This window comes from Varanus komodoensis, unplaced genomic scaffold (genome assembly GCF_004798865.1).
Source record: "Varanus komodoensis strain SLA01 unplaced genomic scaffold, ASM479886v1 scaffold11, whole genome shotgun sequence".
Taxonomy (NCBI): domain Eukaryota; kingdom Metazoa; phylum Chordata; class Lepidosauria; order Squamata; family Varanidae; genus Varanus; species Varanus komodoensis.
In genome coordinates, this window is record NW_025335317.1 from 2324465 (window position 1) to 2349111 (window position 24647).

General features: G+C 46.2%; 1 protein-coding gene across 3 annotated transcripts in view; it reads left to right on the plus strand.

Annotated features, from left to right (window-relative positions):
- ADK (adenosine kinase) overlaps nt 1–24647 on the plus strand; it is a 161902-nt gene that overhangs the window by 54816 nt on the left and 82439 nt on the right. For all 3 annotated transcript variants that reach the window (XM_044420250.1, XM_044420252.1, XM_044420251.1), the window contains exons 5-6: nt 17212–17384; nt 20762–20870. In XM_044420250.1, coding sequence (XP_044276185.1) covers nt 17212–17384; nt 20762–20870 — 282 coding nt within the window. The remainder of the gene's footprint in view (nt 1–17211; nt 17385–20761; nt 20871–24647) is intronic.

Consider the following 24647-nt stretch of genomic DNA (forward strand, 5'->3'; position numbering starts at 1 on the left):
GTACTTTATTCACCATGTTCTTACTGCACTTCACAAAATGATATATATTGATTCTGGGGTGTTGAAAGTGTTGGAACTGTTGCAAATGTGCATTGATGGCAAGTAATTCCACACAGTACAGATTTGGGTGACTAACACCATCCACCTGGGTTAACCCAACTTCTGCTTTTCAGGAAAAGCAAGTTTTAAAAATCAGAACATTTTCATCTTAGGAAATTGCCAGGAAGTGCTCCTCACGGGAATGAGGCCATCAGCTTCAGAAAGACCGAAAACATACTAGAAGCTCACTTGTGCTTGCTGTTTCTTAAATGTTGGCACATTGCCATTGCTTCCATGCGTGCCGGATCTATTGTGCCGTTTTCATGTGTGAATGTAGTGAAACACGACATAAAGCTACCTGCTTTTGATGAAAAAAGCAGTAGGCCTCATTAGCCTTTTGATTACAGAGTAACTGTACCTAGGTAAGTTATACTTGCAGGCTCCGTTTTGGCCAGAGTTTTCTCATTATAGCACTAATTCACTTTTACTTGAATTTTTCCTCCAGAATTCAGAAGGAAGGAAATACCGGGGGGGGGGGGGGAATTTGCAGAGCATAGCGGGCAAATGCTAAGCTAGCTCAAGAAAAAGCCGCAGTGAGCTTGTCGTTCACGGAGCAACCCCACAGTGCACCCGGCAGACGAAAGGGCTCCCCGTTTTTATGGTAGCTGGGTTGGGAGGGTTGCCATAGGAGGAGAGATGGAGGGACCTGGGTCTGGAGAAGAGGCGACGCCGAGTGACTTAAGGGTGTGTGGGGGGATGCCATGTGGAGGAGGGCCAGGACTTGTTCTTCCCTATAGCGGTGGTCTGATGGGGCAAGGCTCAAGGAACTGGGCTTCAGGCTGATGTCAGAAAGTACCTCCTGATGATTAAGACTCGTAGGATATTGTATGGGCTCCTAAGGGAGGTGGTGGAGGCTCCGTCATTGAGGGTGTTCAAGGAGAGGTTGGACAAGCATGTGTTGGGGATTACACGAGCGCAGCCGGCTGGATCTGGGGGTCAGACTAGATGGCCTGAAGGCTCCTTCTGACTCGCTTGGTTTCTGTGTTTCTGTTGGTTTGCAGAAACTTGCAAGCACAGTCACTGGGCCACGTACACATGATGTATTTGGAGGGGGGCAGGAGGAGGAGATATGAATTTGTTACACATTTTATATGCTTGTATTTAAGTGATAGTTTTAAATTAAAATTTAAAAAGGACATTGCCCTGGCAAAAAGATGTATATCAGCCAACCAGAAGCCTCCCCTTGCACACATCCAACAGGCTGACACTTACAAAAATCATAAAGACTTCTTTCTGGGGCCAACTTTTTTTAAGGTGGCAAAGCAGTGACCATCCTTCAGAGTGCTGCTGGGACATCGGTGGGGGTGGCAGCGTGGCACGAGATCCCCAAGGGCTCTTTGTGGTTCTTTCCATGAGGCTCACTACGACCCACAGTGAAGTCAGTATTCTAGGTTCGGTTCACACCTCAGCCCATCGTGAGTCAGACAACCCTGGGACAAACGAAGGGTTGTAAGCGCCGCGTGGTGACCAAGCATAAGCCACCTTGTAGGAAACGACCTGGTTCAGATGACAGGACAGCCCCATGGCCCCTTAACCCTGATGGGTTGCCATGCCATGCCATGGATTGGTGCCATCTGCGATCCTAAGGATGTTCCATGGAAGGAGCTGTCAGATTGTAAAAAATCATAGCCTTTAGTTCCTGGCTTGCATTCAGGAGAAAACGCATTTTGTGTTAATTTGTAAAATGGTAAATAAAATCTTCATGGTGTCATTCAAGATTACTACTTGGATTGGTTTTATTCCAATTGGTTTTATTCGGATTGGCCGTGGATTGGTTTTATTTATTTGTGAGCTAGTGGTGGTCTAGGTGGAGGACAGTAGGATGTTTTAATGGGTTTAATTGTTGGTTTTTAATGGCTTACTAGACCCATGCCCATCTTGCTACTTAAGAAAGCCAAGGACGGGATTGGGACCTGGATCCTGGAGGTGGTCAATGCCTCTTTAAGAGACGGCCGGGTACCTGCCCCTTTAAAGGAGGCAGTAGTCCGGCCAGTCCTAAAGAAGGCATCCCTGGATCCAGAGGTGGCCGCTTATTATAGACCGGTGGCCAACATCCCGTTCCTGGGCAAGGTGCTAGAGTGGGTGGTGGCAGGACAACTCCAAGCACTCTTGGATGAAACTGATTATCTGGACCCATTTCAGTCCGGCTTCAGACCCGGGTATGGCACTGAATCTGCCTTGGTCACCCTGTACGATGACCTGTGCAGGGAGAGAGACAGGGGGAATGCGTCTCTGTTCTCCTGGACCTCTCAGCGGCTTTCGATACCATCGACCATGGTATCCTTCTGAATAGGCTAGCGGGATTGGGAGTTGGAGGCACCACGTGGCGATGGTTCCACTTCTATCTCAACAGCTGATTTCAGAAGGTGGGGCTGGGGGACTATGGCTCTGTGCCATGGCAATTATGCCATGGAGTTCTGCAGGGGTCCATTTTGTCCTCTGTGCTATTTAACATCTACATGAAACTGCTGGGAGAGGTCATCAGGAGGTGTGGGCTGCGGAATCATCAGTACACTGATGATACCCAGCTCTACCTCTTGTTTTCCACCAATCCAGGTGAGGCAGTGGCTGTGCTAAACCGGTGCCTGACCGAGGTAATGGGCTGGATGAGGGCCAATAAACTGAAGCTCAATCCAGACAAGACAGAGATCCTGTTGGTGGGTGACTCAGGCCTCGGGATGGGAGACTTGGGCCTTGTCCTAAATGGGGTTGCACTCCCTCTGAGGGACAGGGTTTGCAGCTTGGGAGTGCTCCTCGACCCTGAGCTGTCTTTGGAAGCTCAGGTGATGGCGGTGGCGAGGAGCGCCTTCCTTCAGCTTCGGCTGATACATCAGCTGCGTCCCTGCCTGGAGAACGACTGCCTGGCGACAGTGACACACGCGCTGGTAACTTTCCGATTAGATTTCTGTAATGCGCTCTACGTGGGGCTACCCTTGAAGACGGTCCGGATACTTCAGTTGGTGCAGAATAGAGCTGCCAGGTTGCTGACGGGGACTGGGCGTTGTTCTCATATAACCCCAGTTCTCCGTCAGCTCCACTGGCTTCCGATTGAAGTCCGGGCCCAATTCAAGGTGTTGGTTATGACCTATAAAGCCCTAAATGGCTTGGGACCTGGATATCTAAAGGAACGCTTGCGCCCATATATGCCCTCCCGCCCCTTGAGATCAGCAAGAGATGCCCTTCTCCGGGAACCCTCTGTGAATATTAGGAGGGTGAGTACCCGGAGCAGGGCTTTCTCTGCGGTGGTGCCCAATCTATGCAATGCGTTCCCCAGAGAGCTCCGCCTGGCACCGTTGTTATTTGCTTTTCGGCACCAGGCTAAGACCTTTTTATTTAAAACTTATTTTAATTGCTAAATTATTGAATTTATTAGGATTTTAAAATTAGCCGAGAATGCACTGGGGGTTTTTAAATTTTTTTCTTTTAAATTATTATATTATTATTATTTATGTATGTTTTTATGTATTTTTTGTGAGCCACCCCGAGGCTTTGTTGCGATGGGGGCGGCATAGAAATGTTTTAAATAAATAAATAAATAAATACTTGACAGTATAGTCATCATCCTAGGATTCCAAAATGTCACAGAAATTTGCTGTGCCAAGATTTTATTTCTGCCTTAGGCCACAATACTGTTTGGGCCTTACTTCCAAATAAGGTTACATAGGATTGAGCTGTTTGTCCCCATTGAGTTTATTGGAATTTGAGTTTCTAATTGTACGCAGGATTACAGCCTTATTGTTTGGTTTCTTCTGCAGCACGGGTGCCTTCTATAAAATCATTTCCAGAGGGCTTAGCCAGGTTCGTGTGTTGCAGCAAAAACAACAAAGAATCTTGTGGCATCATAAAAGCTAAAAATTTATTATGGCTTAAGCTTTTGTGAATGTTGCTTTTTGGAACCAAAGATAATGGACTTCTTGGAAATGTAACCACATCTTAATAAAAACATATGGTTCAGCTTCAGTTACAAACTTGGAATGAGATTCCTCCAAAGCATTAAAAACTTAAGTTGATTGCAATTCTGTATTTTAATAGGGTTAGGGTTAGGGTTACAGTTTTCATTGTCAGTTTTGTCTCTGTGTTTTGCATGCTAATACACTGGGTAGGATAGTCATATGGTTTGTATAGACTGTCGATGTAAGAATTAATAGTATGGCAGACTATGTTGTGCTAACATTTTTGTTGTTGGACAGAGGACAAAAGTGCCCACGTGTCTGTGAGGCTAAAGCTTAAAATAACATTATTGCCTTCCTCTTCCGTGAGATTTAGTAGTAAGCATTTGCAGTGTTTTTAATCCGCCTCTTTCTTCCGTTTGAAATTGACATGGAACAGTGCCAAGTCATTAGCAGCAGCTGAGCGCAACACAGAATTAATACACATTTAGTAGAGCTTCATTTTATATATGGCTAAGTAGTGACAAGGTTTCCTTTGTGAAGCAAGGGTATCAAGATGGCTAGGGCCTATTGAGGGTGGCCAGAGAAAGACAAGGTCACTCAGTCATAGAGCCCAAGGGGGCAGCTGAGGTGGAGCAGTTGTTCTAATCCCCGACAACTGATAACCCATCCTACAGGAAGGAGATGCTGAGGTGTGTTAACTTTAAGGTTGTGAGTGAAAGGGGAGCTGTGGGACACAGGAACTGACACGTATCCACTCAGACGCTCCTGGCCTACATGCTGGCCTGCCTGCAATTCGTGGTCCCTCCAAGACCTCACTCCACGGGAGGGATGGCACCGTCCGCAGCCCTGCTCCTGGGAATACCCTTGCAGGACTTCTGTAAGGCAGCTCCATGGTCCACACCCCCATTGCTCATTAAGCACTATGGGTTAGTAGTACGTGCAGGAGAAGATGCTCCTTCAGCCAAGCAGTCCTCTCCTTGACCCTCCAGCGGCAATTCTCCATCCTCTTCCGGGTAAGCTTGCAAGTCACCCACGTGTGTGATGCTCAATGAAGAAGAAGGGAAAACGCAGGTTGTTTACCTGCAGTTGTTCTTTGAATGGTCATCCGGGCATTCACACAACCCGTCCTCCAGCCCCACTTGGTGTCGTACCTCAGAACGACTGAGCTTCTTCCGACGGGGGCACACAGACTGGGGTGATACAACACTCCTCCCTGGGACCTATAGATGGGACTGAGGGAATGGTCAGGAGCTCTTCCCATGTGTACCAGCAGCAGGAACAGGAGAAGCTCCCGCCCAAATACTTGCTTAGCTACAGAATCTTCCTGCAATGAGCTGCAGGCACAGAGCCCATATCTATCCCTGTCGGAATGGTTGGTGGCATACAAGTGTAAAAATAAACAAAATATGTGTGAATGCACAGGCGACCACTCGAAGGATGGCGGTCATAGGTAAGCAGTGTGACTTTCTTCCTTCCAGCTCGGAAGCTCAGTTCCGAGCCGCCACAGCCGTCTTCTGTTCTCAAAAGAGGGTAAGTCTTCAGCATGCTGTATTGCAGTACTAGCTCCATTGAAGTGCCTCTTGGCAGTAATCAAAATGTTTTACAACTTTCATTTCCTATGAATGGTTAAAAATGTAAATAGTAAAATACAGTGAAGTTGTAGACTTAAATTATTTGTTTAATTTATGTCTGCAATGTGAAATTATTTGTTTAAACAATGTCTGTAACACCGCCTTGCATTTCCAATAATACAAGCGGAAACTATTTGCTTTGGTGTATACTGTGTTTATTTGCAGTTGCAAACTCTGCCGTGCAGCTTCCTTACAGTTTCTCAGCCTTTAAAAATAGAAAAAGAGAACATTGCAGATTGGAATATGAGTTAAAGCAAAAACTGGACTGCTTTGTCATGGCCTCCGTGCATCGCACATATGCCTGCTGCGCCTGTGCCGTGCCTGTGTTTGGGAAGATTCTCTCAGCATTAATCGTTTGGGTATGAAATTAAATCTATAAAAACACGAAGTCATAGAACAGTATGCAGGACTTCAAGTTGAACCATCCTTCTCAGTTGGCTCTCCAGCTGCCTCTTGAATCCCTCCAGTGTGGGAGAGCCCAGAACCTCCCTTGGCCGTGGGTTCCATTCTCACACGGCGCTAACAGTCTGGGAGTTCTGTCTGATGCTCAGCCGGAACCTGGCTTCCTGTAACTTGAGCCTGTTCCCCCGTGTGCTGCACTCTGGGATGATCAAGAAAAGATCTTGGCCTCCCGATTTGTGGCAACTTTTCAAGACCTCGAAGAGTGATACCCTTTCTCCCCTCTGCCTTCCCTTCTGAAGGCTAAACATGCCCAGTTCTTTTCACTGCCACTCACGGAGCTTTGTCTCCAGTCCCTGAATCATCCTTGGTGCCTCCTCCGAGCCCTTCCCAGCTTGTCTGCATCTTTCTTAAACTGCGGTGCCCAGAACTGGACCCAGGACTCCAGCGGAGGCCCAAGCAGTGCTGAGCAGAGAGAAACTAGCACGTCACCCGATTTGGAAGTGATGCTTCTGTTACTGCAGCCTAAGAGAGCATTTGCCCCCTTTTGCAGCCACATCACATTGCTGACTCTTGTTCAGCTTGTGTTCTACAACAGTTCCAAGATCCTTCTCACTTGCAGCATCTTGAGCCAAGTCTCCCCCATCTTGTAATGATGCATTTGGTTTCTTAGATGCAGAACTTGGCATTTGTCCCTATTTAATTTCATTCCATTGCTTTCTAGGAACAAATAGCCTTCACTTGTGAGCTTGCTAATGAAGTAAAATTTCACCACAATGATCAAAACTAAATAACTGTCTACACAATAGCATAATGGCATCTCCAGAATTGATGATGGACAAATAATGTGGTTGGTGGAGTGGATTCGATTGTTCAAATGACCAGTGTGCCATTTCGGTGATATGCGAACACTTCAACTCAGGATAAAAAATCAAGCAGCTTAAGTGCTGGTTTCTGCTTTCGGTTGGGCCACAACTGCAGAATGATTTTTCAATCCTGCCGTTAGTCGCTGCTTTGTAATAAGCAGATTTTCTTGTATATTACAATTCATTATGTGTAACTAGCTTTAAGACTGTGCTGTATTGCGGGGGGGAACCCTCCTCAGAAGATTAAACTGAGAATTTTCCATCTTCAAAGAACCACAGTTCTGAAACCTGAATAACTTTCGAAGGTTATATAATCTTTGGGAGCTTGGATGACTTAAAATATTTTAGGGATTAATAGCTTCCATATGTATACCTGTCATAAATATGTAGTAAAATTAGAGCCTTTTAAATTTTTTTGTACTTGGTTGAGAAAGATGATGGCACGCTTACTGATGTATTTTTGTTTTTACATAGCTTTTGTTTCTACAAAGCTTTTAGTACTTCTATCCCCTATTAAAATCCCAGACATTATTACAATGGATAATGGATTAAAAAGGAAACTAGATACATTTCTTGGATTAAAGACTGCTACTTTTGGCTTTCAGTAAAGGAAAACATTTAAAAGCTGAAGTTACTGTATGGCAAATTGTATTTAATTGCAGCCACGACCAGAACCAGATTGTTTTCCTACATGTGTCACAGTTAGCTTTCTAAAAAAAATCAGCATCCTGCTTCAGAACAGGAATTTTAACATATATATTTTGGAAGGCAAAGTATTTTCTTTGTCTTGGGTACAAGAAAAACCTTAGCTTCTTGCCATGGTGCTTGCTCGGTTTATCAGTCGTAACACTGAATAGCTGCTGTCAAGGGACAAAATTGTACTGATGTGCCAGTTTCTGTGTTTTGGCATGCCATTGTGAGTCAGTTACAATGCTCCTGGCTATGAAATTTGCAGTAAGGAAATATTAAAAGAGGTGGCAATTAGATTTGGGTGGGTATCTTGACAACTTACCATCTTAAAGCAACATAGCCCAAATTATTTCTTCACCTAAGTGCCATAAGTGCTTCTGGAATAGTTCCCATTGTGCTATACATGTGGAAAACACGGAATGACCACATTCTTCCTTCCTCTAGAAAGGTCTCCAGGCAGGAGCCAGCAAAGGTCCGTTATCATGCTCAGATATTTTCTGGAACAGCCCACATGATTGATTGTATTATAATCTTTTCCATGTGTATTCCTGATGCAGGACGCTTTTAAAAGCACTCTTGTTAGAGAAAGGGGTTGCATCAGAAGTCCCCAAATAACCAACACTTTATCCATCAAAACCACAGAGCCCTTTCTAACGTTGCTGTTGTGTTGGCTCTCCTCCAGCCATTCATACTTTGATTTTAGTGACATGACACTTTTTGTGAGATCAGCAATATCTGTTCAAGTTCCTGTGAACTTGTTAGCGTGTGCTGCACCCAGTGAGTGTTTAATTTTGTGTATGTTGCTAAGTCTGATAACGTCACCTCCAGCCATCTATGCACAGTCCCTCTTCAGATGCTGCCCATGAAAAAAGTGGTTCTGGCAGGAAAAATCTGTCCAGCATCTTCTGAAACGAAGGTCAATACAAATAATACAGCTCTCTTGACATTCTCTGTCTTTTTTCCCTAGTCATTTTACTCCCGGGTCTTTTAATGGTGTGGTGACCTTCCTGACCAGGTTCCTTGTTTTATTTCGGATCGCTATTTTTAGTCATAGAAATCAGGTCCCGCGTTGCCCACTCCTTTGTTCAGTCTTCGTGCTTCTCTTGGCCTGATTTGAGCCAGGCATCCATTGTCAAGGGAATCCTTGTCTTCGCCACCTTCCCTAGTTCTGTTGGCACTTCTCTGGATTCTTAATTTATTTCCTTCAGATCGGCTATATTTAGCTAAAACAAGTGCAGGTGGGCAACGGTTACAGGCAACCTTGAAAAGGCATTTGGCACAGAGCCCGACTTCCCATGCAACACCTTAAAAGCTTAAAAACCCGCCTCCACCGGCTTTCCTCCCAGTGCAGCCCCTTCTCTGCATCCCAGGCCTCTCGCAAGGCTCGCTCAGCCTGCAGGAGTGCATCTTCAGGGTGTGGAGGGGACTGTCGTACGGAGGAGAGCTGGGCAACTTCCCCCATTCCTTGCATGAACACTGCACTGAATACAACTACCCTGAGCTGATCTCTTTTCCCTAACCTCTTTTCCCCGCCCAGCAGATCAAGAGGAGGGGCTTTTATTAGCTTAAAGCTGGCCAGCCGCGGCTAACTTTGTGATACAAGAAGGGTAATGTAAGGGTCATTCGCAAGGGTCATGTCCATCAAGTCCGTGATCCCACCGATTGTGGATTGTGCTCTGCCCATGTGCAAAGTTGATGCCCAACTGCGTAACTTCCCCTCCTTCCTTCCTTCCGTCCCCACCAGAGTTCGCTTCACCCACAGGGAGGCCTGTGCTGCTTGTGGGCTGGTGAGCAGGAACACCGAACGTTACGCAATTGGCCGGCTCGCTTGACCTGGTGTTGAGCCGCTGGGTGAACCGAGTGGCACCCTTCCCACGCTGCCGTTTCCTGGCCTTCAGTGGCTTCTTCTGATTCTCAGCAGCCACTGGGCTTATCTTGAAGCTGACTGGTCTTGGCGCTTTAGTTAAGAATTCCTGAAATGCATGGAAGAACGGACTACAGGGGCCACTGCAGCTTTGCTGGCGACATGCAGCGTGCCTGTGCGCACCGGAAGTTGAGCAGCTTGGTGGGTCGGGCCTGTGTACTCCTCCGGCGTGAGGGATCCTGTGGAGGGCAGGAATGAACGCCGTCTCTGCCTGGCTGAGGGACAAGAGAAGCGGCAGCGTGTCGTCTCGGTCATGGGACAGGAGAGTGGCTTAGAAGGTGTAGGAGCAGTGCTGGAGTGGATGTGTCTTTTATTTTATTTTATTTTATTTTATTTTATTTTATTTTATTATTTGTTTGTTTAAACAACTTATATGCCGCCACCTTCGCATAAGCCTCGGGGCGGCTTACAATCATAAATAAAAACAGCATATAAGTACATAAAATAGTGGGAACAACCTGGCAAATTTAAAATAAAAAACCTTAACAATTAAAATGACGTTTAAATAAAAAGGTCTTGGCCTGGCGCCAAAAAGCCAATAATGACGGCGCCAGGCGGACCTCTCTGGGGAGCGCGTTCCATAAGTGACCCACCCGAATGCAAAGGTGCTCAAAGTTATGCGTAATTTCCAGACCAGAGAACTTGTTTTTGTAGTTCTGAATCAAGCCTAGGCTGTTCAGGTTTGTTCTAAGATAGTCACTGCTGTAATCAGTTCAGATTGCAAAGCGTTTTTATTTGTGATCCGGCACTCCTTTGAATGCCATTTAAACAGAACCCGCAATTTCCCCCTTCCCTTGCTTTGCTCCTGACGTTCCACTTTGTTAATATTTTTCATCCATTCATGCAGTGCCTGAAGCACACCTTGAGTGCCTGAAGCGACTTTGTTTTAACTAGCATTTGCATTCCTTACGTGCGGCATTGCTAAAATAAATTTGCATTAGCTGTCACTTCATCATCTTGACAGCCTCTTAATCTGTACCTTCTCTCTGCCTCTGTGGAGAATACATAAATGAAATTACGTGTTGTTGCACTTGTGAAATCATGTAATTATATCATTAACATATTAGTAGAGTAGTTAGCAAAAAATTACATAATGCATTGTTTCTTTTTAACTAATAGGGTGACGATGACATTTCTAAAGGTTGGCAGCATTTGCTGATGATGCAGTTAAACACGGTTACATGTGTAAAGCTCAGTATGTTTTTGAATATTTCCTGAGTATGTTCTCATGGTGATGTGTGTCAACTATCTGACGCGGAAGACAGCTCCTTTGCAGAAGCAGCTACAAAATTTGTGGCCAATAGTTGGTCAGCATGAGCAGGTGTGACTGTCAACACACCTCTGCATTCCAGCACATTCCAGCGCTGATGTTGCTGCGATTCCAGCTGTGTCACGACGGTGCTAGTCTGCGTCAGGTCAGCTGGGCAGACTGTTCTTTTAGATGTCTTTGCCTTCCGAGCATCTGAGCCTTAATGTCTATGAACAGCTCGTGTGAAATGGACATCAGTCTCTCCACTCAGGTAACACTGCTGAGTTGCCGCTGTGCTCTAGAGCCTGGAAATGGTTGCTTAGATTTTTAGCGTCTGTTGGATTCCTCCAGTTACTGTGAATTGCCCTCCCGGCACTTACGAGGCACACTTCATCGGACGATGGAGAAAGCTGGCTGGATGCGTTTGACGTAGGGTGCCGGAGGAGAGCTTTGCCGGCCCCCTGGACCAACAGAAAGATGCCATTTTGAAGGCAGTCCTGCTTTGCTTCTTTCTGCCTCCACTAGCCAAAGTCTGTTCAGCGCTGTCACATCTGCAGGCTCTTATAGGCAGAAACCTGTAATAGACTGCAGGGTTGCTAAAAGACAATGGTAGGTAGACTTGAAGCTGTAAAGTGTAGATGCAAGCCAGAAATTGAATCCTTTCTGGATGAAATGATTGGCCATATGTGCGTTCCTTATGGAAGGAAAAAAAAGGTACCCTATTGCTAGCTCTGCATGAAATGGTAGCGTTAGCACATATTGACCAGATGTTTCAGTCTCAACAAACAGCTTGTTATGTGACTTTGAAAAAACATCGCTGTAGCTTTGATCACACACACCTTGAATGAAAAAAACCCCTTTCACTTGCCCTTTGCTACCTGTTTAAATGCTCCTCTGCTCACAGCATATGCTTACTGTTTGAAATTTTACACAGCAGATAATAAAGATCTCCATTTACAGTATTTATTAACATTCGGATGCTGGTGTGCATGAGATTAAGAAAACAAACCCCGGTCCCCAACATGCAAGGCAGCTTGAACCTGCCCTTCTCAGCATGGAAGATGCTCTGAAATGTCCGAAGGGCTGAGGCACCACCCCCTGTTATTCGTTCCTCAACCCCGCTCGTATGTTTGTATCCTGCCCTTAATCATATTTTCAGGACTGTCTGGATTCTCGACCAAGGAATCGCAATCCACAGCAGGGGCTACTGTCCACCTACTCGCAAGGACGCATGGCGTCATTGGAAACAAATCAGCGTCGTGCGTTCACAAGTGCAGCCTGCATCGAAATCTTGCTGCTCAGCCTCCTCCCATGAGAGGCTTGTGGCCACCCAGCCGGCACCTCGTCCTCTGCCAGGCCAGCCAGATTCACGGTCGTGGCCCAGTTCTCTTCTTTTCCAACGGACACTCGACAGCCTCTTGTGAACGAAGGAAGTGCCGGTCCCACTGAGCTGCTCGGTTTGGGGTTGGAGGAGATTTGGTGCCGTAGGTTGTTTTAGCTCTTTTAGGGACTGTTTCTTTCTTAATGGCTCTGTTTTTGGCTTTGTTTGTATATTAGCTCTCACCACCTGAATTTGCTGGTAGAGGAAGTGGTATTTTGTACACTGAACTTCTCTTTCTTGTACCTTGCAAACGGATTTAATGTTTCTGTCATTTTCATGGAAGTGGTACAAAAGCTTTCCACTCATGCGCAAGTCCCGTTCTTTTCAGCAGGCTCAGGTTTACACTACCTTGCTATTCTTTGGGATCTTCCCACATAGAGGCCACAGTGCAGCTAGCTGAGGCTGCTGTTGCATCCGGCCTGCTCCCACAACTGCTGCTTGGGAAAATTAGAATACCGAAGGCAGGAAGGCATTTCTGAACACAATACGCTGCTCCTTTGATTGTCTGATTGTATTTGTCCATAATAGACTCCTAGAAGAATGAAAACACTTACCTTGAAGTGATCCTTCTTCCCAGCCACAGGCCCAATGAGCCCTCAAAATCATGCCACCATGGCAACAATGGTATTCCACCTAAATCTGTGAAGTCTTCATATGCAGCTCTAGTTAGCATGCTCAAGGGGCAAACTGCATGGCATGGAAAGCTCCCTGCACCCGAAATTTCAAGTTGAATGTATAGGTCTGAAAATGGAGCTGTATTGGCCCCCACACGCTCCTCCGTATGCCAGATGACATTGTTTGGCCTCCAGCCAACATGCCAGGTGACCGGTCAGCTGGTTCCCTGCTTCGCTGCATGTGGGCTTCCCCCATGGGAAGGTCCGTGCACGGTGGAGTCGATCGAGCAGATGTGGGGACAGGGCAGCAGAAGCAGAGTGCTTCCTGGGTGTGCGGAATGCCTCTGTGACTGGGGCAGAAGTGAAACCAGAGCCTGCCCAGAGTACCATTTTAGCTCCCAGTTGGAATCCCCGTATTATCTCTGATCACAGACCATAAGGAGTTTCTTAAGCTTCTAGAAGAGCAGCAGTGGGAGGGATCAGAAGGCCAGCGCGGCCATCCGCCTGCTCAGCGCAGGACACCAAGTTGAACAATCCATTTCGGGTGACTGGAAAGCTTGCCTTCCCATTGGGCAGTCTAAGATAATGAAAGGAGCCTCCAGACTGGATCGAAGACTCCCAATGGTGAGCATGTCGTGAGCAGAGCCAGCCGGAGCCAGGGGGTCAGACTAGATGGCCCGGGAGACCCCTTCTGACTTGCTCTGTTTCTATGTTCCGCACAAACCAGGTAGGGAACCTCCACAGTCCAGGTGAGGTCCTAGATACAGCTTTACCAACCTTGTAGTAGAAACCTGTGATTGAAAAGAACATGGTGCCAGTACTTTGAAAAGTTGACTGCAGGCCTGTCCTTTCTGTTCATATGACTGAAATAGTCTTTTAAAAATCTCTTTATTTGTGCGCGTGTCGCCTCTAGTCCTGATAGGAGATGCAAAGGCAGAAATGAGGATGGGACTGAGTATTGTTTGGCCTTTCCTTCTTAAATACTTTAAGCATGCACATAAGTAAATGGATAGGGAAATTGGTGGAGGCACAGAGATGATGGGACCAACCCTGAGGAATTCTGTCCGGACAGCATTGAGAACCTCAGACAGCTTTAGGTTGTTGGATTCTACCACTCGTAAGAGACCAGTGTCGCCTTTGTTTGATTTAGAATCAAATATGAACTTCTCCACCATGTCAGAAGGGTTCTGTGTGTCAGAAGCCAGCTCTCTCCGCCTCCTTTCAAGCAGGTCAGAAGGTTTTCCAACTATCATCTTTATTATGCTAAAGCTGCCTGGATAGGCTGGCATTGTGATAGAAGAGTATTGCAGAAGCCAGCAAGAAAAGACGCCAGCAGTGTTGGCTATACTGGCCACTAGGGAAATGTGTCTTTGTGACAAACCAAAGAGCTCTTCTTCCTTCCAAACCAAGAGAGCCGGCTGTCCTTCGGGATGGATACTGCTGCTTATCGGACAGATCTTCTGAAACCACTGATGTTTCTCGGTTGGTCCGCCCTTCTAATTTGGTGCAGTACAATTGGGTCAATGATTTGAGTCTGCATCCGCTCATCAGTGCTTGCTCAGTAGAATTTCCCACTGACCTGGAAAGTTTCTTGTTCCCAGTGACTGCCAGGCCTTTCGCTGGGTCCACTGGGCTGGGCATTTCAGCCATGAATTCCATCCCCTTCTCACTTCTGAATCTGACTCAACAGTCTCTTAAGAGTTTGCTGTAGGGGGAGTGGGCCCCATCCGCACTGTGCTTAATGGAAGGTCTTCCGTTTCCAGAAATAGTGGAACTCCAACAAAGCGGCCATTTATATTCCATTTCACTCTCTCAACCTTGCATCTGCCCACACGTTCCACAAATGCTGATTTGAAAAGGAGACGTGATCATTTATTTAAATCTCTGTTGGGAAACAATTATAACTAGGCACCATTATACCTGGATTCTTCGAAAGGTAGTGAAATAATGTAGGCTGTAGGTAGGCAATTGAGAGGAATTATAATGACACGTGCCTGGCAGGTTTAAGAGTTTACCATTGACTGGACTTGCATACCATACTAAGTGCCTGGGGGCAGGGGTTAGTGTGTTGTCTGAATGCCCCTTCTTCCCAGGGGGTGACTTATAAACCACCCCAACTAGCCATGACTCGTAATAGGGTTTCTGAAAACGCCTGTGGCTTAGTATGTCATCTGGACCCCGCGCAGACGCTCAGCCATCCTCTCGCCAAAAGGCAGCAGAAAAGGGTGGCCGGGGGGTCTTTAGCAGAGGACAGCAGGCGCGATGCCCTGGGAGCCCTCCTTCTCTCGGCATAGGCAGGCACATGGAAACGGCTTGGCACCCACTCGGCTCTGGGGACGGGAGGGATGGCCTGCGATGGGAGAGGGGCTGCTCAGTGTTTCCTCTCAAGGAGCTCTGTGGAGAGGGAGCAGGGGGTCGGGGATGGCCCCCCTGCTGCTGCTGCTGGCCAGCCAATGGGATGGTGCTGGTGGGAGAAAGCTCTCCGCCTGCTCCCAGGGAGGCTGGAGGAGGGCGGATCAGGCACGCTTTTCCCCCTCGCTGCCCATGAGCGATCCCAGCAGGAGCCTCCGGTCCGTTTTGCACCTTCCACAGCTGTGTAGCCACCCTGGGCATAAAAGGGTTGTCTGAACCCGCCATGGTTTACTGGGGACATTCGTGTTTTGTTCTGCATCATATTTTTCCCCTGTTTTGTTTTTTCCATTTTAATGTGAAGAAACAATAGAAGTTGACTGGTGCTATGAAGGGACTCCTTAGATTTATTAAAAATATTAATCCGGCAGTTTAGCAGCACTATTAAGCTATCCCTTTTCTTTACTTTAACTAACACTCTAGAGAAGAAAACGTGCATAATATTAAGTGCAGCCATGGAGAAGCGCAATTTCATATATCACAATAACATCATTTTGCACTTTTCTTCTCTTCCATCTAAAAGCTAGAGTTCGCATTGGGGAAAATGGGGGAAATCAATTCAGTATAATCTACATTGTCCCTACCTTCTTCGAAGATGGGTGTAGCCAGGGCTTGACTGTGACTACCAACTTTCATTATCTCAGTCTTAAGATTTTACTCCCGTTTTTAGACAGAGCATTTGCAATCCAGAACCATATCCTGTATGTAACACTATTTTATTCTAACTTCATATTATGATCTTTTATTTTAAAAATAATTTTAAATCACCCATTTTTATTCTCCCGTCCACTCAGACAAAGGTGTCTTGTACCTTTGTCTTATTTCCTGTTTTGTACCACTTTTTTTATGAATTCTATTTTGCTGTTTGTGCCATAACAATGTCTTTTAGTTTAAAACAGCAAAACTTCCTTCTATTTTGATTGGATCAGAACCATTCTGACATTTTGTACCCCAGGGGAATTTTGAGGTTGGGGGTAAGCATAGGTGTGTGCAAACTTGTTTTTGTTACTTAGCAAGCAGCTATTTAAATGCATTTCAAATTAGCTAAATTGTTGGGTTTGCATTATCATCTTAGTTTGCTGGAGATACCTGGTTTCAGATCAAATTAATAGTTTCCTGTTGAGTTCTTTCCTTGGCTATATCAGTCTGTCTAATCCATTTTATAATCCAGAGATCCATCTGGATATAATTAAATGCAAGGATAACTGTTTAACTAGTTAGCTGCTTTTTTAAAAAAAACAGAACTCTGGCCCCTGCTACCCTGGCTTCAGCAACTGGTGGCAGTGTTATCTAGGTGATCTCACGCAAGGAAAGACTTTGAAGCATTTTTTGGGGAGCTCCGTATTTTTAAAATAGCAGGAAAATAACACCCAGTTATATTGTAGAATATTTGGAACCAACCCAGTTTCAGGAGCCTTCCTACCAAAACTATTTGCCAGAATTTTATCTGATCTCAAAACACCATTCCTGAGCTACAGCCACTCAAAACTTTTTTCAACTTTTTCCCTTCTTCAGACGAATTTGTTTTCTTTTTTATATTTTTAAAAAGCTTCCAAGTTTTTAGCAGTGAAATTTGTTTTCATTCTTCTTAGTTGTTGGATGGATCGTGTACTCGGGGTTCCTTATCAAACCCTGACTAGCTCTTCAGAGGTAATGCTGCCTATCTTATAATAATCGCTAATTAGTTCACCCTGACCTGACCCTATGCATATTAGGCCTGCATGGCTGACTGGGGAGTACTGGATCCATGGAATGTTTTCTGTCTAGGTGTACAGATGATCATACCTGTGAAGAACTAAAAATATTCCACATCTGAGGTGAATCATTTGGACCATACTATCTGATCTCCTAGCTTAATAGATCTGAAAATAAGAGGGATGAAGCTGTGAACTGCTTATTGAAGTGTTGACATTTGAATAGCTATCAGTTGTTTTATACCTGTGAGTGTATTACTATTTTTTTTAAAGTTAATAAGCACTGCATCCAAACGAAAACAATAAGCCTTTTCCAAACACTCTAAGCAAAGATTCTTTTCCTTCTTTGTTTCTGATTGCAGTGGATGATCCAGGCACCTTACAAAGCAGCAACATTTTTTGGGTGCATCGGAAAAGATAAGTTTGGTGAAATCCTCAAGAAGAAAACGGAAGAAGCTCACGTGGACGCCCATTACTATGAGCAGAGCGAAGTGCCAACCGGGACGTGTGCTGCCTGCATCACAAGTGACAACAGGTCCAGTACTCCTTCTCATGGAGATTTTTCTTGGGTAGCTGTGGAAGTGGAGGAGACAGGAGGTCACTCTTTTGGGATACGGCCGGGTCTGCAGCTCCCTTCCTAAGCCACATTGAAGAGGCGGCGGATTGAGTCCTGCTGCCTCCCCACGGTGTCCTTTCCGAAATCTCTCTTACTGTTGATCCCCACACCTGTAGGATTGGCCTCCCCTTGACCGGTTCAGTGGCAACACTAGTCAGCAGCTATCTGTGTTTCGTACCTTGCTGGGATCTGGAAACCTCCGCTGGCAGAATCAGAAGGAAGCTTCTGAGTGTTAAGTTTTTGAGCACCAAAAGGTGAAGCTGCAAACCAGGGGACTCCTAGTCAGGCCCTCGCGCTTCGTGCCACAAGCCCAGTGGGCGGCTTTGCTTGGAACGCCGTCCAAGCCCAGCACTCGCCTGCAAAACGGGGGTGGTGGCTTGATGGCACTTGAAGCGGCTTGAACACTCCAAATGGTACATGCCGCTATTATGTAGGAGAGACCGGGCAGGGGCGGCAGCAGCCCTGTCCACTGGTGAGAACCTGGACAAAACCAGAGTGTGGAAGTGATTCTCAGCCCAAGGTCCGGGCAGCCGTTCTTCGTAGAATACAGCTTGTCCCCAAGCAGCATCGTGTGGCTAGAGCATAGGACGGCTAACCTACCAGATGAATGTTATGGAAAACAGGGATATTGATGCATCGGGTCCCCGGTCTGGCATTCTGTGGTTGTTTCAGCATTTTGTTGCAAGGGCTTAATTAGTCCCAGGCGCATGAAATAATGTCACTATGACCTAGTTTGAACATAACTGAATATTTAAAACAGTCACTCAATGTTTTGAGGATGAAACCTGCAAAATGAGCCTGTTCTCGTTCAAGAGTCGCTCTCCTCCTGTTTCCCGCAGCCTCAAAGAGGAGACTGGAAGCATTGGCGTCCAGCTTTTAACTAGCGACATTGGATCCAGCAAGTACGAGGTGCCGTTGGATTGCAGCACGAGTGCCGAATCCCAGCTTGGAGGCCTCCTTTGGCCTGCTGGGCTCTCCGGCCTCCAGGGAGTAAGGTGTGGCCACCCCGCAGGAATCCCCAGTGGTCCCCCCCAGGGATGTCTCCCAGTTGGGAGTGGGAGCACATGCCAGGCCACCCTGGCTGTCAGATCAGGGATGCGGTGATGGGAAGCCCCAGCTGAGTCTCCCCTCGGGCACCTCCTGATGCCAGTGGGGGCTGGCCAAGGCTCCTTTCCCACCGCTGCTGCTCCAAGACCACCAGGCGCCTGTGCGGGGGGAGCCTGTCTGTGCCTGCCCAGCATCCCCATTGGGAAGACGGCAGAGGCCCGGCCACGGGGAGCAGCTCCCCCTGGGAGCGCCATTCTCCGATGATGCCAGCCAGCGGAGGGTGAGGGTCCTGGAGGAGGCGGGGGCGCCTGATCATTTGATTGTCTGGATGCATAGCCTGTGCTGTGGACAAGTTACTGTTAGGACAGAATATGGAGAAGCAGAAGGATTTCCTATAGGCAAAGGTGTCAGACCAGAATGCATTTTACCTCCCTCTCTGTTCAATGTGCACACAGAACATATCATAAGGAAAGCTACATTAGAATCAGAGGAAGGAGTGAAAATTGGCAGAAGAAGCATCTCTAATGTAAGGTATAATAATCTACTGGCAGAAAGTCACAATTACATGAAAGCACTGCAGCTTTTATTTTAAGAAGACAAAAACCATGTTCACGGGAGAATTACAGAACTGTACAGTTAATAATGAAGAATTCAAAATAGTGAAAGATTTCATATACCTCGGCTCCATCCTCAATTCAAAGGGAGACTGCAGACAGAAGAAGAAGAAGATAGAAAAGATCACCAGGTGTAAGGATATTTTGCTGGAGACCAGTGTCAAGATTCTGCAAACTATTGTATTCCCAATTCATGAATGTGAAAGCTGACCATGAAGAAAGCTGACAGGAAGAAAATGGATGCATTTGGAACACGGTGCTGGAGGAGAGCTTTGTGAACATCTTGGACCAACAGAAAGACAAACAAATGGGTTCTAGATCAAATCAAGACAGATCTTTTCCTGGAAGCAAAAATGAGAACCCAAGATTCACTGGAAAATCCAGTCATGTTAGGGAACATTGAAGGAAGAAAACGAAAGGGAGGAGCAAGTATGAGATGGATCGAGTCCATCAAGAAAACCCCAGCCTGGCCCCTGGGGGAGCTGAGTGGAGCTCTCCTGGACAGGACAGTTTGGGGGGCTTTCATTCATGGGGTCACCGTAAGTCAAAAACAACTTGACAGCACAGAACAATAAATAGTAGCCATAGTATGGAAAACTGAAGGCCAGAGTTCTGTTTTGTTTTAGATGTATTCATAAGTAGGACTTTTCTGCCCAAGGTAAGATAGAAGTCAGTTTTCAGATTAAGCTTGGTTATCAATGCCATTATAATGTATATCCACTATAGATTTTTCTGTAAATAAGGAATTTTAAGGTGATTTTTCTTTTGCCTTGTTTTCAGTTGATTGCTTACCTTCACCGTAATTCCAGTTGAAAAGTAAATCTTACTGCCACGCTCTGCAGAACAGTTTTCATATGGTCTATTTCTCATGTACTTGATTGCTAACATAATTCAATTGGGCAAGGAAGCCCAGTCATGGATTCGGTGGCAGTTCTGTCGCTCGCTCACAGAGACTGCCGCACCAACCAGTCTGCACAAGCGACTGAGAGTTGGGTTTGTAAACTGATCCAGGAAATTCAGTAGGTACAGTGGAATATTACCACTGTCCTGTGAACCTGCAAATACACTGCTGCTTTGATGCACAGATTTATTGTATGCCATGTGGACAAATGGAAAAGAATCATGAAAAGAGCGTCATTACCTGATCGTCAACAGCATTCTATACTATCATCTTTGTTAGTACTAATGTATTTATATATTATGTAGTATGAAGTCTTGGAATAGTATTAGTAGATTCAATGGGAGTTGGAGGATCATTTGCAAATGGTTTGCATCAGTTGTTTACATCAACGTTCTATCTGTTAGAAGGATGTAATCGCCCCGAGTATCTGCTTTCGAGACAGAGAACAGAGCCAAATAAACGTATCTATCGAAATAAATGAGTAAGGTTTGCAGCAAACGGTTGCAGCATATACCCAGGAACAAGAATTTTCAGTGAACAAAAACCCTGCAATGTTGTTCAAGCCTCTCCAGAGTAGGAGTTCAGGAGATCCCTCTTTTCCCCCACATGAGGTCTGGGACATGGTCTTGGCCTTGAACAAAAGTATGTAATCGCAGATAGCCTAGGATGGTCAAGAAGATCACAGTTGCCACAAGAGAACAGATGACCATGTTGACACCTTTTTGCCTTCTCAGGTCCCTCGTTGCTAACCTGGCTGCTGCTAATTGTTATAAGAAAGAAAAGCATCTTGATATGGAGCAGAACTGGAAGCTGGTGGAAAAGGCTAAAGTTTATTACATAGCAGTAAGTCTGATTAACCTTGCAAAATACTCACTTGCATTCAGAACTTGAACGATTAATCTGCCAATTGTGAATCTTGTGAAAAGAGGCAGATCCCCTCTCTCTTGCGTTGCACTGTGGCTTTCGTCAGCCCTGATGCCTCCTTAATTTGTTTTTAGTGGCATCCCAGAAGATGTTTTGTGCGCAAGTCACCATTTGAGTGAATGGAGCATAACATTTAGATTTTGTGTTTCAAACAAACTGATCGGAAGGATGCAGAAATCATGCAGTGCTCACTCTTAGTGTGATTATGCACTGCAAACAGTAGGATGGGAACCTCTTAATTACTATTTATTTCTAAAATAGAGTAGGGAATAATCTTGCATGGTTTCTTCAGTTCAGGAAAAGGTGAAGGGGATGACTAATGACGGGGCGTTTTTCCTGGATTTCTCCTGTTTGAAAAAGGGAAACCCACACGTTCCTGTGGGCTGCATTCTGGTACATTTCAGTTTCCAAGATTTGTGTGTTGCCTCGCTGTGATGCTGCATGGGAGATAACAATTAGGGGAGAGAGGAGGCAGCTGCGACAGATTGGAACACGCCGTGTGCCTATATACTGTGCGGCGGCTTCCGCCACCCTCGTACCTGAGCTGCGCACAAACAGCTGGCAAAAGGTGTAAAAAGTGGATTATCCAGGAGGAACAAATTCGTTAAAAGAGCTCTTTCCTTTAGCTGGTGTTAACGTCTCCCGCATTCTGGTATTGTGCAGTGCTCTAAATTTTCCGTGGCTGCTGTTGAGTCTTACCCTTGCCCAGAGCTGCTGCTCCAGAACGGTCCCATACGTACTCTGCATTATTATACAAAATGCAGAATGTCAGCTGTTCCTGCCACACCTTTGAAATACCTTTTCAGGATATACATTTCCTTAGTAATTTCTCATTTTTCATATATCCTCCCCCTCACCGCCCCCCCCACACACCTGCTTTCTTATTTCAAATGAATATATTGCGATCTGCTTTGAATGGCAGACTTCAAACTAAAAACTGTGAAGTAAATTTTGGAGGAAGACTTGAGAACATTTTTAACCCTCCTACATTTTGACAGAATGAATCTGCTGCTGGCATCCAATGGATTCCTTGAAATTCCAGTCAGGAATATTTTAAGTATATAGATGATGGATTTCAAAACGGATCCCGTTAAACGTAAGGGTATCAGTAGCATCTTCTGAAAAGGTTGTCTACCGCAAAAGCTTCCAGGGTACCCCACTGTAAGTGCCGATCTAGGTTAGTGACAGAGTTCAGCAGATTGTGCAACCGGGAGAACTAATGCAGACCACGAAAAGCGCAACTCTCTCTTATTGACGACAACAATATAACTATGTTGCGTTCTCCCACAAGGCTTCCATGCAATTTTCCACAAGGACCCAACCACAAGAGGAAAGAGCATCAAACAGTGATTGCTCACGGCACCCTGACTCTCAGCAGTGGAGGCGGCCTTTCCTCCAGTCCCGGTGGAAACGGGTCTTGAACCTGTGCAAGGCATAAGGAGTACGCTCGCCCGGTGGCCAGTGGCCCAGGTGTCCTTCTAAAATGCACATCCATCCCTTTGTTTTGAATCAGCTGAACCTCGGTCTTGAAGATAGCCTTTATTTAGAGGTGACTCTCTGCTGCTGGTCTGTAATGCATAGCAAGGTCATCCGAACAATACCCTGGTGCAAGCAACCTAATCCAGAGGTGATTGCAACTCAGTACACTACGTTTGGCAGAACAGTGCCGAAATCCTCATCAGTGCATTCACCAAAGTTCAGCAATGTGTCTTATGGGGATGGATAAATTTACAAGTTAAGCAACATCATATTAAGACGCAGAGTCCCCTTCTTCCTGGACTCTGATCATCGCTCCCATTTCTACACACTCATGGCAAGAGCAGTTCTGCCGGGACAGCAGAGAGTCCAAGCCGCTCTGCCAACAGAGGTACTCCAAAAGCTTTTGGCAGTTGGTGCACTTTGGCCACACAGCTTTGCTTCCAGTGGAGGCCTAGGGCTCCACCACTGTGTAACTTAAATTTCATAAGTCCAGTCAGGTAGCCCATCCTCTGGTACTAGGCAGGGTCTCCCTCAAATTTCCACCAACTGTAGTTCTGCCAGTGGCAGGACTGCACGAAGGTGCTTGGACAATAAGCAAGGTACCCCAGCCTGGGGTTAGGTCGGTCTCTGCTGAGTCCGGAAAGAAATTGGAAACTAGTCAAGCTCGCATGAAACTGTGCTATACAGAATTAACTGATGACTTGGTGGCTCTGGGGAGGGTAGCCTGGAGTCTCTGTCATCCCTAAGATTCTCTAGCGTTGCTACAGAAAGAGTTGAGATGCCGGCCACCTCACACAGGCGTCAAATTGTCACCTAGTGCAGCTGCTAAGATGCGGGGCCCGGATGAGGCCCGTGAGGAGTGGAGGGGAATCCTTTCTCCTGCATTGGTGCTCCAGCCATTGCAATGGCCTGGTTCACATGTATGAACAACCCAGGGTGTGGGTTGAGTGCAGTTTGTCTTTGCATCGTGGGTTGTCTTTATGTGGAAGCCCGAAGTATGGTTTGGCTATGACTTGTTAACCACAAACAACCCACAGTTCACAGGCCAACAACAAGTCATGGATTCTCTTGCTGGGTTCTTTGTGGAGAGCAACCCATGCTTAAAGTGTCGTATAGGATTTGCGCATCACAACAGACCATGATTCAGTGACAACCCCTGCCCAACCTTTAATCTGCGTTGTTGCTACATGTGAACCAGGTAAATTTCTCATGTGCCCACTTAGGTACTGCTTGTTGGCAAACTCAGATAAATCAGTTCATTTAATAAGCTGCATTGTAAAACTATTTAGTGTCTTAACCTTTGCCTTAATTTTTATAGACCTTTGCAAGCTGAAATTTGCGCGGATTCAACATGGGCAGAACTTTGTTGGCCCTGTTGGGTTCTTTTGTCCTCTGCCCCCCTTGCTGCTCCTCACAGGCCCTTGTGTGTGCACACCCTCAGGCACGCACACATGGAGCTGCTTTGGGGGTTTTGGAGTCCTCCACCGTTACAGTGGAAGTGGCACGGGGGTGTCCGGTGACAGGGAAAGGGGTGGAAATTGGATGAGGGCGCCTGGCACAGATCACATCCTTGTCGTTCCAGAAGGCCTTCACTTCCAGGCACAGCTTTTGAGGGGCCCAGTGAGCTGCAAGGAGGAGCAGGGGGGTGGACACCCCCCCCCCCGATCCACGCCAGCTGCTTTGCCAATTTTTGAGGGAAAGCAAGCTGACATGAATCATTTGGCAGGGTTGCTTCTCACTTGTCTTAATATTCCGTGTGCCAGGGACCTCTTGCATTTAAAAGTCCACTGTTACCAGTAGTTTCCACGAGAAATTATCGAGCGTTTCCCTCCCATCTCCGTGGACTTCCAAATGCTGGAAAGCTCCGGCTGCCTGCTCTTTGGGGAGGCCTGGGCACCAGTCTGCTCCTGGTGTGCTTTAGGAGGAGAACGCATTATTAGAGCACTTACAGAGCTGAACTTAGCTGAAGCAGCCCGTGCCATTTTTCACAAAGAAAATGTTGAACCGGAGCCAAATGTTTGGTGGCAGAGTCTGTTGCTAGGAAATCAAGGCCCCGAGGCGATTAATGACAAAGCAAGCAATAACAAGGAGGCAGAATTACAGATTTAAGTGTGTGTGTTGGGTGGGGGGGGAGTGGTTGGTGTTATAATTACCCAAAGAAATCTGTACTCATTAAATAGGCTGTTTTTATGATTGACTTTAATTGGAGGTTAGTGC